Genomic DNA, 13613 nt, shown 5'->3' on the forward strand with positions numbered 1-13613 from the left:
GACAGCTCCCCACAGAAGATTCAAGGGGCCCCCACTAATCACTCACATCACATTTGTGTTCAGATTTAATTTTAATTTTTAGGCCTTTAATTTTTAGACCAGAACATTGATGCTTCTGAATGGGGTCTGGGGTAATGTGACGTCATTGGACACCTGGAGAGAGGGTAGAAAAATATGCCTAGGAAGATTCAAAAGACCATATTTGCCTATTTCAAAATATTGCTCGGTCCATTTTGCTCCTAGGAGATAAGAGAGCTTGTCTTTGTTTTTGTCTTTCAGTGTTATTTACCTTACTTGCAATCCCTGATCATCGGTAAACCTAACATTTGGCTGCTGGACTCTTGTATTGCAGAAAAGTTTAGCCATAGTCCTTCCTTCAGTTTGCATTTCTTTTGTTCATCTCTAGTCATTGTTGTTTCATTCCTCAGATTTCAAGAGCAGCGTATTCCTGATGCCTTTTCCAAAACTTTTCTGCTTTTCCTTCCTACCCAAATCTGTGATGGATGTGGTCCATATTGCACAGTGAAACATCACATTTGATTGTTGCCTACCATCTAGACATCATTTCTTACCATTCCTTCTGTTAGTTACAGTGAAGAGATCTAAGTTTAGATAGAATGTATCTGTAGAGCCATCTGATTCGAGCTAGATAATATTGCCTTCCATTTAACAGCTTCATGTAGAATAATGATGTCTGCTCTTGAGTTTATAAGCTCCTTGTGGCATAAGCCATTTAAAACAAGTTTCTTTTAAGATGGTATCTTCTGAGAGTAATAGAAGGAACTCTGGACATAATCGTTGAATTCATTTCAAGAACTGAATTGAATTCAAGAAGTTTACAGTCTAGTTACATATCCGAAATACTCACGTGAAACAGTTGCACAGGATTCCCTGATTGTGTGTGGCTCAAGTGACACGTTTAAACTTACTCTCCAGAAAACATCATGACAATGTGAGCTGCAAATGTTTTATTTATGCAGTGACATACATACAGAAAGAGAAATACTTTTTTATTTGGTCATGTAGTGATGATACAATGCAGTTCCTTTCCTCTCAATAAAATTGAGAGTCCACAAACCTTTGTACTTGTGATCAATTGATCTTCAACAAAGGTACTAAGAGAATTTGATAAGGAGCAAATCGTGTTCAACACAGGGTAACGGGACAGCTGGATGTCCATATGCAAAAGAACGAAGTTGAACACTTAACTCACTATATAAAAAAAGTAACTCAGAAATGAATCACAGATGTAAGAACTCTTAGAAGAAAATGTATTAGTAAATCTTCGCGACCTTGGATTAAGTAGTGGTTTCTTACATATGACTCTTTAAAAACATTTTTTTTTTAATTTTTATTTTTGAAAGAGAGCATGAGCAGGGGCAGAGAGAGAGAGAGAGACGGGGGGAGAGAGAGAGAGAGTCTGAAGCAGGCTCTGGGCTCTGAGTTGTCAGCACAGAACCTGACGTGGGGCTCAAAACTCAGGAGCTGTGAGATCATGACCTGAGATGAAGTTGGATTCTAACTGACTGAGCCACCCAGGTGCCCCATTACATATGACTCTAAAAATACACACAACAAAAGAAAAAATAGATAAATTGGACTTCATCAAAATTAACTTGTGCTCCTAAAGGCACCATCTAGGGGTGCCTGGGTGGCACAGTCAGCTAAGTGCCCTACTCTTGGTTTCAGCTCTGGTTTATGGCTTTGAGCCCCATGCTGACAGCGCAGAGTCTGCTTGGGATCCTCCCTCCCCTGCTCACATGCTATGTGGTTCCCCCCTCCAAAATAAATAAACTTAAAAAATAAAAATACCATATAAGAAAATGGAAAAATACAAAGTCTGTAGAATTGGAGAAAATATTTGCAAATTATATATGTGATAAAGGCCTTCTATCCAGGAAACATAAAGAACTCTTAAAATTCAATAATAAAAAGACAACTCAATTAAAAGTTGAACAGAGAAATTAAACATTTATCCAAAGAAGTTATATAAATGACCAAAAAACACATGAAAAATGTTCAGCATCCTTAGTCATTAAGGAAATGGAAATCAACACCAGTTAGATACCACTCCAACCAAGTAGGAGGGCCAAAATTAAAAAGACAGACAATAGCAAGTGTTGCCAAGGATGTATGTGGAGAATATTGGAACCCTTCTTATGCATTGCTGATGGGATTATTAATGATGTAGCCATTTAAGAAAAGCAACTTGGCAGTTCCTTAAAAAGTGAAACATAGAGTTACTATATGAGCCAGCAGTTTCATTTGTAAGTACATACCTGAGAACTGAAAGCAGGTGTTTAAACAAAAACTTATACATGAAAGCTCATTGTTAATTTAATTAGTGAAGCAGAAAAAATCCAAATATTCACCAGCTGATGAATGGATAAATAATATGGTACATCTCCACAATGGAATATTATTTGGCACTACAAAGGAGAGCAGTGATACATGTTTACAACATAGATGAACCTTATAAATATTGTGCTAAGTGAAAGAAGCCAGACACAAAAGGTGTACATTCCATTTATATGAAAGGTTCATAACAGGCGAATCCATAGAAACAAAGTAGATTAGTGGTTGCCAGGAGTTAGGAGTCGGGGAATGGTGAACGACTGTTCATGGTACTTTTTGGGGTGTTGAAGTGTTCTGAAATTAGTGATGATTATACACAAACCAACAAAGTATTCACTTTAAAATGATACATTTTGAGGATCACCTGGCTGGCTCATTTGGAAGAGCATGCAACACTTGATCTCAGGGTTGTGAGTTTGAGACCCACATTGGGTATAGAGATTACTTAAATAAATAAAACTTTAAAAAATGATAAGTTTTGAGTTCTAGCTTACCCAGCTACCCTGTCAGAGCAGGGCAGCAGACCTCACCTCCCTGCCCCCCAACCCTGCTCTCTTGGGTTTTGAATCTACCCACACATCACCACTTCCTGTTGCTCTTCCCTCTGGAGTGAGGAGGACGGGGTGGTGTCAGAGCCCAGAAGCAGGGAAGGATCCTACACATGGCTTCCCGCTGGGCTGTGTGCCATGGCCCAGCACTGCTGTCACCTCCTGGGGAGAAAAAAAAGTATGTGAATTCTATCTTAATAGAACTCTTATTTTAAGACAAAATGGATATTTTTACAAGTTTCTTAAAATACTTCTGCTTTAGATTTTAACTAAGCCACCCAGGCACCCCATTGTTTATTTTTGAGAGAGAGAGAGAGCTCGCGAGCAGGGGAGGGGCAGAGAAGGAGGGAGCCCTGGAATCCGAAGCAGGCTTCAGACTCTGAGCTGTCAGCACAGAGCCTGACGCGGGGCTCAAACTCACGAATCATAAGTTGAACCCGTGCCGAAGTGGTTTAACTGACTGAGCCACCCATGCACCCCAAGATGTCCCCCAGTTTTTAAAGAAAATATTTAAACTTAAATGTTTCTATACATAAAAGAAATGTCATTGTGATAAGAATTGAAAGTAAATTGAATTCACGCTCACTTAAAATTCAGGGCTTGAACCCACAGACTGTGAGATCATGACCTGAGCAGACATCAGATGCCACCCAGGCGTCCCAAATTTATGCTCATTTTAAAGTGTAGTCATTGAAATAGCATGCATTGATTTTATGTTGACTAAGAATGATTAATCAGAGTATTGGCAAATATCTGTGCTTTAAAATTAAGAGTTTACATTTGATATTTTGATGTAAATTTAAAGCAGAAAAAGTGATGAAGAATAACTTTAAGGAATTTATTTTCGTAAGTTTAAGCCAATTTATTTTATATTTTAATACCTTTGTATGTATCCCAAAGGTGGTTGATGAATGGATGACATTTATGTGATTCAGCTTTTGATAATGTTATTTTTAATGTCTAAGAAAATTTGTATTTAAAAACTCTTTTTAAGTTGGTCTGCAAATTTAGTGATTTATTTTAGAATCTTCTTTTTCCTGACAAGCCTAATAATTTCTGTCCTTCTTCTCATACAGGATCTGGAAATAGTATATTCCTATTTACATGGTATGGAAGCCTTATCAAACTTGAGAGAACACCAACTTAGGTAAGTCATTTTACAATTACTCATAATGGGGATGTGGGAATTTTATATGATCATTTATTATGGTTAGGAATAGAATTATAGATAACTTGTGAAAACTCTGCTTTGTCTAGCATTTATACTTGGCCTTATAAGTTTATATCCATATAATAATTTTTTTTACATTTCTGCCATACTGATATCCTCCCTTCCTCTGTGGCCCAACCCCTGCCCCCTCATCTAAAGGAATAAACACCACTTGGTGAATCCCCCGAAAGGAATATTATTTGCTGTCCTGGCAAATGATCTACTTGTTAGCATTCAGATACATGAGAAACTGGAATGTTCTTAACATACATTACATACATGAGAAACATACACGTTTTTAACCATACAAAGAATGAGGTTCATTATGTTAGTATGTGTAGGTCTTGTGTGTAATTATTTATTGCATTAAGTTGACTGCCCTTTTTGTGGAAACATATAAAAATTTTTTTGGTACTATTGCACGGTGCTACAGTAACCTCATTTGTGGTTAACTGGGCTATATTAAAAGATGAAAAACATATAGTCCAGTGATTTTACTTTAACTGAAACAGAAAATAAAGGACTTTGGGAAGATGGATTATATGTAAACACCAGCTAGGACATATGAAATGGTTTTGTTTGCTCTAACGATAGCTAGTTTTAATACCAGCAGTTTTTAATAGTTAAGGGAATACATTTTCTATGTATTTTCCTTTTACTCTTTAAACACGAATTAATTTGGAAGCTTGTCAATTTTCATATTTAGTTGTTAATTGAAAAAAGTGTCAAGAGGATTGAATACTTCTAAAATTTAATTTTTAATGAAAATGATTTAAATTAAAGTAGATTGCAGGTTAAGTGTTTAAAAATTCAAGTTTTATTGGAAAGGGCAAAACCATTGGGAATTTAGAAGATGGCTCAAATTAAAGAATAATTTCCTAAATGTCTAACTTTCATTTTGTGTCTTTTTTGATGACAACTATCCTAAGAAAAAATTGTAGTGCTGTTTTTTTGATTGAATGCAGCTAATAAGCAAATATAAATGGCACATTCCTGTGTGTACACCCATGGATTATATTTAAATAATATTTACATATATTATATAATGTATGTCTGTAGTATGTGGTTATAAAAGTATTCAGGCAGCAGGAACTCTGTGTAATAGAACAAGGAAAATTTTAATACTTCTTATGGAAATTTTCAAAATTACAAAAGTAAATAGCACAAGAAAGTCCCATAAACCCATCACCCAGCTTTAGAACCATCAATTTTCCTCTGTTTCAAAGGGAAATTTTGGGTAGAAAGAACAGATTCAATCAGTGGTATAGTTTAGCTTTTTGACACCTTTGAAGGTCTGTTTTGGAGACTGTACAGTTTTGCTTGTTGACATGAACTTCTAGGGAAGGAACTTTAAGATGTTTGTCTTACTCTGCTTATGTTGATAAGTCATTTGTTTCTGATATTTATGGAAAACATCAACTGAATTTAGCTTAAGTCCTTTTTTAGAACAAGATCAGGATACCAGCATGGTTAATAACAAGAACAAAAAAAAGAGGTACTGATAAACCCACTGACTTGGATAAACTGTTTTATCATAGCTACCATTTCTAGGAAACATAGATCTTATGTAGATATTTAATTTTCTTTGAATTTTATAAATAAAAGTTTTACCCCTGGGATTAATAGAGAACAGTTAAGACTTCCACATAATACAGAGTTTTCCAACTGGAGTAGGGAAACAGCTCTTACTCAAGATTTTGAAAGCTTGTTTATACAGTATTGGATAATAGAACATTAGTCTTCTACTGTGAGGGATGGGAGAGACTTTCATTTGTCTGAAAGCTTCAACTTTGTGCATTATGGTGACCTATCCGTATGTAGGAGATAAAGTGATTCTGAGCGTTAATTGGCATACAGTTAATTGTGTTGTTGTAAGATCACAAATTCTATGCAATGTATAGGTTTTCAGATCTTAAGAACTGTATATTTTTTCAATACAATTTTATTTTTCTAATTTTACTCTCTTAATGTATTAGAAGTATCATATTTGCCAAAGGGGCAGAGGATGCTATAGTTAGGCCAAAAATCTGGAAAAGCAGAATAATTATCCTGGGCCTACTCAGTGTTAGAAATAAGAGGCTGCTCACTTTCAACAATAGCCAAATCATGGAAAGAGCCTAAATGTCCATCAAGTGACAAATGGATCAAGAAGATGGGTATATCTATACCATGGAATACTACATGACAATGAGAAAGAATGAAATCTGACCATTTGTAGCAACATGGATGGAACTTGAGGGTGTTATGCTGAGTGAAATAAGTCAGGCAGAGAAAGACAGATAATATACGTTTGCACGTATAGGTGGAACAGGAGAAACTTAACAGAGGACCATGGGGGAGGAGAAAGGGAAAAAATAGTTGGGGAGAGGGAGGGAGGCAAACCATGAGAGACTCTTGAATACTGAGAACAAACTGAGAGCTGATGGGGGTGGGTGAGAGGGTAAGGGGAGTGATGGGCATGGAGGAGGGCACTTGTTGGGATGAGCGCTGGGTGTTATATGGAAACCAACTTGACAATAAACTATGAAAGAAAAAAAAATAAGAGGCTGCTAAAAAACCAACCAAACAAATAAATAAATTCGTATTCTTTGGCATTATGGATAATTATTGTTATATAAGAAGTGTTATTTATTTTTAAAATGTTTATTTATTTTGAGAGAGAGCATACATGCATGAGTAGGGGGAGAAGCAGAGAGAGAGAACCCCAAGCAGATTCCGTGCTGTCAGCGCAGAGCCTGATGTGGGGCTGTATCTCAAGACCAGTGAGATCATGACCTGAAGCAAATCAAGAGTCAGATGTTTAACTGACTGAACTACCCAGGGGCCCCCAGTAAATAGTTTCACATCTTTAAGAAACAACTAAATTATGCTTAGTGTATTCTTGAGGAATTCAGGAAATAATAACTGCTTTTTATAAAACATTCGCCAGAAATGTTTAAAGACAAAACCAATTTTGGTACTTTTTTCACTTATTTACAACATTGTCTTATAGAAGATTTTCTGATTTTTCTCAGCACACTGGTTAAATTTATGCAGTCAGCAGTTACTGATTGTGTGCCTGCTATATGCTGGACATTGATGCAAGCCATGGAGATACACCATTGATACCCTTGCCATCATGGACCTCATATTCCTGGTAGGGCAGACAGGATTTAGGTAAATGAACCCATTTTGTTTTATTCAGAAATTAGTGTGTTCAGCATGGTGTATAGCTGTACCCCAGCAGACTCCAAACCAAGAGTGGGTAATAATCTAGGGAGGCTGAAGAAAAGACCCAGAGACCATGATCGAGACAAGTTTATTGAGGGAACTTCTATAGAGGGAATCGGGAATGGCAGACTGGACATAGCACCTGCTGCTGAGATCCACAGCAACAGGTTGTCATAGCATAGCAGCTTAACCTAGCAACTATCTGTAGCCCTTCCCCTCCTTGCATGGCCAGCATTCCAAGGAGCTCAAAGCCCTGCCTTCCAGACTCTCTTTGTTACAAAGGAGATGCTCTTGGTTGGCCACCTCTGGAGTCCCTGACCTTGAACATTGAACAACACATTGTTGTACATGTTCTGCTTGATACGAATATAGAGGGAGAACTAGATCTCTACATTCTCAAGCTAGTGACTAACAGAGGCATTCAGGGTATGCTTGTACAAACAAGTTTTCTAGCATGTACCATACACTCCACTCAGGCATACCCTGGATGGCCAGTAAATTCTTGATATGCTCTTATTTCACAATGTCCCTGGGGCCACGTATGCCGAGGTGCATCGCAACCAGATTCCACAGCAACAGTGTAGGCCACAGCTTCCAAGTAATAGGAGAACACAAATGGTTAAGCAACTGTAGAAAACATTTTGCCAGGGGAAGCCTGCAGTTGCCAACAGGGAGAGTTCACTGTATACTCCATATTTGGTCTTACTCTGTACAGAAGCTGTGGTCAGGGCCCCATTGGCAAATAGGTTCTCTATGCAAAATTTAAGGGTGAAAAGTTAAGCTGCGTAGTAGTCACCAGAAGAGGCAAGCCATGATCGTCTAAGAGGATGCAGGAGGTGGTGGTGTTCAGGGATCACACCACCCCTGACTGGTTTGGCTCCAGGTTTATATACTCAAGTCTTTGGCCTCCCCTCTGTTACGTGGTAGGGCAAAACTGAAAAGGATAGTAGGGGTGTAACAGTGCTCCATAAGGTGATTATGATAGTGCTCTTTTTAAATGAGAGGCCTGGGGTTGTGTACCTTCATTGTGTTTGGTGGGGTGGGGTGAAGACATGGGGTGATGGTTAGGCCTTATTCCTATTCTTCATTAGGCCAAAGCCACCATGGACTTATTTGCCATTTCTGGGGCCATTTAATTATCTGTTCCCCTTTAGATGGATCTTGTGGCAGTGACAATAAAAGGTTACCTTGTGCCCCTGCCTACAGCAGAGAACATCCTTCCTGCCTGCTGTCTGCTTGTATTCTAAGGGCGACATCAGGTCCTGGAGTGAGTACAGTACAGGCACTGGACCAATTGGAATGTACCTGTTCATTTAATGTCCTACGGCTGTTGACAGGTGGCTTGTCCAGAGGGCCAGTGAATGGTTTCTTGTGGCAGTTGTCTCAGTTGTCCACTCACACATCCCGTAAGTCCAGCTGCAGTGGGATTGTATGGTAGATGCAAATACCAACGGATATCTTGAGTGTTGGCCCACTCTTGCACTTCCTGTCCTGTAAAGTGGGAGCCTTGTTTGCTGTCGATGTCAGTGAGCACCCCACAGGCAACACACGGCTGTTCCGGACCAAAGACAGTAACTTTCTGGTTAGCACGCTTACTGGGGTGGGCTTGCACGAGTCCTGAATAAGCACCAGTACATATTGAAGAATAACAGCAGCCATCAGGGAAGGGCAGGGGACCAATGCCTTCTCTGAAGAGGGTGCTGCTGCCTTGCTATTTGTCCAGTGTCTCTTAGCAAAGGTCTTGGTCGTTGCTGGTCACAGGTTGAGCATTGTTAGTAGATGGTTACAATGTCTTTGTAATGCCAAGGTTAGCCCCAGTTCTTAGCAGTGGTCCACAAGGTCCATTGTCCTTGATGTCCTGTCCTCTCATGTAGCCAGGTGGTTACATCTTCTGTTGACATATCTTCAAGGAGGCAGATGGGGGCCAACTCATGAGCCTGTTGATTACTAGGTGGGATGTGTGCTCTGTGTGCATCTACATTGTGAACAGTGATGTTCATACCTTGTATGCACTGGAGAATGTCCTTCCACATGCCTTTGCCCCACATTGGGTTCCCTGTCGCCACCCAGTCCCATGCCTCCCATTGGAGAAGTTCTTTGTAGACTGTCCAGCTCTCTGTGCATGTAACACGGGGTCAGGCTCACAGAGCGTCACCATTCATGCTGCTTGAGGCTCGGCCCAGTGACTACTCAGTCTAGCCCGGGAGCCTATCCAGATATTTCTATTTGAGGACTGGATGGCAGTGGCCATCCAGTCACGGGTGGGCCCCTTGCTGAGCCATTAGTGTACCAGGCATGCTCAGGGATTGGTCTGTCTCCTTCCTGCACAAAGGATAGCAGCTGTGGTGGCTCTGTTCTGTCAGTTAATGGCTGCTCTTCAGAGGTGACGTTACGGGGCTGAGAATGGAGTGCAGTTTCTCACAAAGGGGCTGTTGGTCAAGGTACTACATTGTTGCAAGTAGGCATGGACTTTGGCCGGTTTTGGTCTGGGGACTTCCTGACTTGGACTTTTGGAATGTATCCTTCAGCCATCCCGCTGTGGGATACTGAGTGTGAAGAGTTACTCGGATCCCTTTATGTCTTCTACTTGCTGTAAAGCATGGGAAGTAGTACACAGCTGTTGTTTTACAGTGTTGTTGGGTCTCAGCCCTTTTCTATAATTGTGACCAGAAACCTAATAGTACTCGTTTGTGCCCTTGCTGTTGCCACAAGCTCCATGCAAACCCTTCTGGGTAACTGGCTCCATCTGGTTCATATGGCTGTCTCTGTATAAGAACACTTAAGGCTTGGATCTGTTTAACAGCCATCTTGGCTTGTTCAGATGCTGGCCTTGTCCTTGAGGACTAGTCTCATTGGGCTCTTTTTTAAATCAGTCTATAAAAATGCAGGAGCAATTGAGCCAGGTGAGGGATAAACTGTTACCAATACTCTGAGAGACCTATGAAAGTTTGCAACTGCTTTGGGGTGATGGGGCATGGGTGTGTCTGTATTTAATCAGTACCTTCTGCAGAAACAATTTTGTCATCTCAAACTAGGGCCCAATAAGCCAGGGCCCTGTATTTTGTTTTTCTTGACTACTCACCCTTGACTTGTTAGGTAGGAAAGCAGGCCTGGTGTAGTGGTCTGCAAACTGGCAAAAGACTCAGAAGTTAACATTATATCATTAATGGAATAAAACAAAGACTGCCTCTGGAATTGCCTAACAACTTAGGTCACTGGCCACCATGCTGTGTAGGTTGAGGGGCTATATCAGTACACCTGTGTAGGGTGATGCATGTCTGTTGTTCTCCTTCCCAGATGAAAGTGAATTATTCTTAAACTTTCTAGAACTATGGAAATGTCGAAAAAAGCATTATCCAGATCTAACACATCATGGTATCTACCTAAAACCTCCCCATTTAGGGTCAAGTGACTTGATGTTGGGCACAGGTGCATGAAGAGGGGGTACCACCCTTATTTAGTTTTCTATAATCCACAGTCATTCTCTGTGTTCCATCTGGTTTCCTTAGAGGCCAGATAAGACTATTATATCGACTGTGAGTTGCTATATATATAATAATATAATATTGTACACATGTAATGCCCACCTTGGCTAATTCCTTAATTGTGCCCGTGATTTCCTCGTGGCCTCCTGGGAGGAGATATTGTTTAATTGCCATTACCCTCTGTGAGATAGGTAGTATTACAAGAATCTATTTTGCATCTCCTCTTGTTATTTGTTTGACCGAGCACACCCTCAATTTGAATTCCCTGTAGTAGTTTGTAATGTTAGTCCTGAGAGGACATCCACTCCTAGAATATATTTAGATACTGGGGCTGTATACACTGAATAGGGTTTTGGTGGGAGTTATCCTGTCTGCAGTTAGTACAACCTGCTTCATTTGGATGACACCACCCCCCTACCCATCGATGGCAGAGATGGGCCCTTGAAAGTGGTTGTTTCCAAAAGGAGAGTAAATTTGGCACCACTATCAAGCGGAGCTAAAACAGTCTGTTTGCTTCTCTTAGCCCGATATATGGTGAGTTTTACATGTGGCCGCCAATCCCCAGACACCCTGGTGGCAGCAGCTCGAGCCGACAGTCCATGTCCTTTGCCTCTTCCCTAGTTCATAGGGAAGGGGCCTGCAATCCTCCCTCCGAGGGTGCCCTTGGTGTACTTGCACCTCCTTTGCTGTTCAGGCTTAAATTTCTGCCAGAGCCCGACAAGGACTGCATTGAAGTATTTGTCTACTTTGTTAAAGGGGGTCCCCACTGACCTGAGTTTTCACTACATCTGTCAACAGGTAACATGCATAGGCCCTTTCTTTGTTTCCTTCTCCTATGAGTCCTTTTCCTTCATTCCTGCCTTTTGGATACCTCTTTTCTGACCTTTTCTGATTTCCGTAGACCTGTGGTGGCTTGCCCAGCCCACGATACAGGCTGTCTCATTAGGGGGTCAAGATGGACACAAGTGCACTCTACCAGTGACTGGGGGCAGACTGTAACACATTTTCCTTAATATCCATGGCAGACAGTTCATTATCAAGATCTCTGTGATGTTCAGCATAGACAGCATGTTTCATCCCCAGCTCTTGTAGGATATGCCGGAGCTCTTCCAAATTCTGTAAAGGAAAGGTCCGTACACTCCCCCTGCCTCCTTGTTAGGCCAAGCTAATTTGTAGCCCCATACCACTGAGGAGAGTAAATGGGTAACATGACCTTTATTGATGGTGCTGGGGGGATGCTGCCGTAAATCAGGGTGTGCTGCCGTAAATCAGGGTGTGTCATAACAAACACCATCTTGGACATTTCCAGCTGAAAGCAGATGGCCTTCAGTGCCCATGTCCCACATACAGAGCAATCATGCCACCATGACTTCCCTTCCTTTATATCTGACTTTATCCCCCAATTCTGCTGGCTCGGTCTCCACCAGTGCTCAGGTGCTGGCAGGTTCCAGGGTTCCATACTCGATGGGCATGGCTGCTCTGCTTTCATCTTGGTTGGTAACAACAGGCTGAGCCAAGAGAATGGGAATTTTTATCGGCTTGTTCCACCTAATCTGTTCCTCAGTAGAACTCTAGTTGGGTCCCACAACTTGGGATCTCAGCCTTGCTTAGAGATAACTGCCGAGACTCGTTTGCTGGGGCAATTTACCACCCTTTACCTGGGCCATGCTCTGTGCCAGAGTTTTTAATTTAAAACCGTGTTCCCTCAAGCAGATTATCAAGGTCTTTGGTTTCATTTGTGTTAACCTATCATTCCTCTCTAAATGCAGTTTCTTCTGTAGGTGGAGTACTTTCTTAAGACAGCTACATGGGCAGACATTAGGAGCGATCACCCAACTGTGGCAACAGCCACCTGACCATCCATCCTTTTGTTAGTCAAATTAATCTTGGTCAAAATTTCCTCTAGACCCTTGGGTATTTTCAGGGGCATCCCTATACTCACGCGGTGGCCTTATCCATCAAAGATAAGGCCATAGGGCTCCACCTAGGTGTGGATGGCCAACCTGGGTTTCCCCCTATAAATTTCCCCATTTTCCCACATCTTGGGTGCTCATGGTGTTTTTGTTGTTGTTGTTGTTGTTACGTTTTTTGTTTTTGTTTTTTTCCTGGCTTCCTGGCTGGCTCACCAGTTGTGTGATCAAGGGTGGGTGATTGTTCTGTGAGGCAGAAGTGACCTAGAGATATCCAGTGAGACCTAAGTTTATTGGGGGAACTTACAATAGGGATTCCAGAAGTGACAGACTGGACACAAAGCATCTGTTCCAGGAGTACACATGCAGAAAGCTTTTATACCGTAGCAACTAGACTAGCAGCTATCTGTAGCTCTTCCCCTTCCTGCATGGCCAGTGTCCCAAGGAGCTCAAGGCCTGTCATCCAGACACTGTTTGTTACAGAGGAGATGTTCCTGGTCAGCCACTCCCTGAGCCCCTGACCTTGAACCCTGAACAGCATGTTCTTCTACATATTCTGGTTGATGGGAATATAGAGGGAGGATGAGATCTCTACATTCTCAAGATAGTGATTAACAGGGGCATTCCGGGTGTGCTTTGTACAAACAAGTCTTCCATCACTTGCCATACATGTGGTAAGAATGGGTGCTGGGCTGCTTTGATTTTGTAGTCAAAGGAAGTAACATTTGAATTGGTGCAGCTGTGCAGAAATCTCTGCAATGTATTAATGCCCCAGATGGTTTGCCATGGGAACAGTCTTGGTACATGAAGGCACTAAGGATAAGGAGTTTGGCTTTCTTCCAAAGGTAGTAGAGATTAAGAACAGAGGTGTGAGATGATCTGAGTTAGAATGATT

At 41.1% G+C, this 13613-nt stretch overlaps 1 protein-coding gene across 7 annotated transcripts in view; it reads left to right on the top strand.

Annotated features, from left to right (window-relative positions):
- Nucleotides 1-13613, top strand: part of RAPGEF2 (Rap guanine nucleotide exchange factor 2) — a 239589-nt gene that overhangs the window by 68305 nt on the left and 157671 nt on the right. For all 7 annotated transcript variants that reach the window (XM_077761468.1, XM_077761465.1, XM_077761469.1 and 4 more), the window contains exon 2: nucleotides 3980-4050. In XM_077761468.1, the coding sequence (XP_077617594.1) occupies nucleotides 3980-4050 (71 nt within the window). The remainder of the gene's footprint in view (nucleotides 1-3979; nucleotides 4051-13613) is intronic.

Source organism: Crocuta crocuta, unplaced genomic scaffold (genome assembly GCF_008692635.1).
Source record: "Crocuta crocuta isolate KB4526 unplaced genomic scaffold, BGI_CrCroc_1.0 scaffold422, whole genome shotgun sequence".
NCBI classification, from domain to species: Eukaryota; Metazoa; Chordata; class Mammalia; order Carnivora; family Hyaenidae; genus Crocuta; species Crocuta crocuta.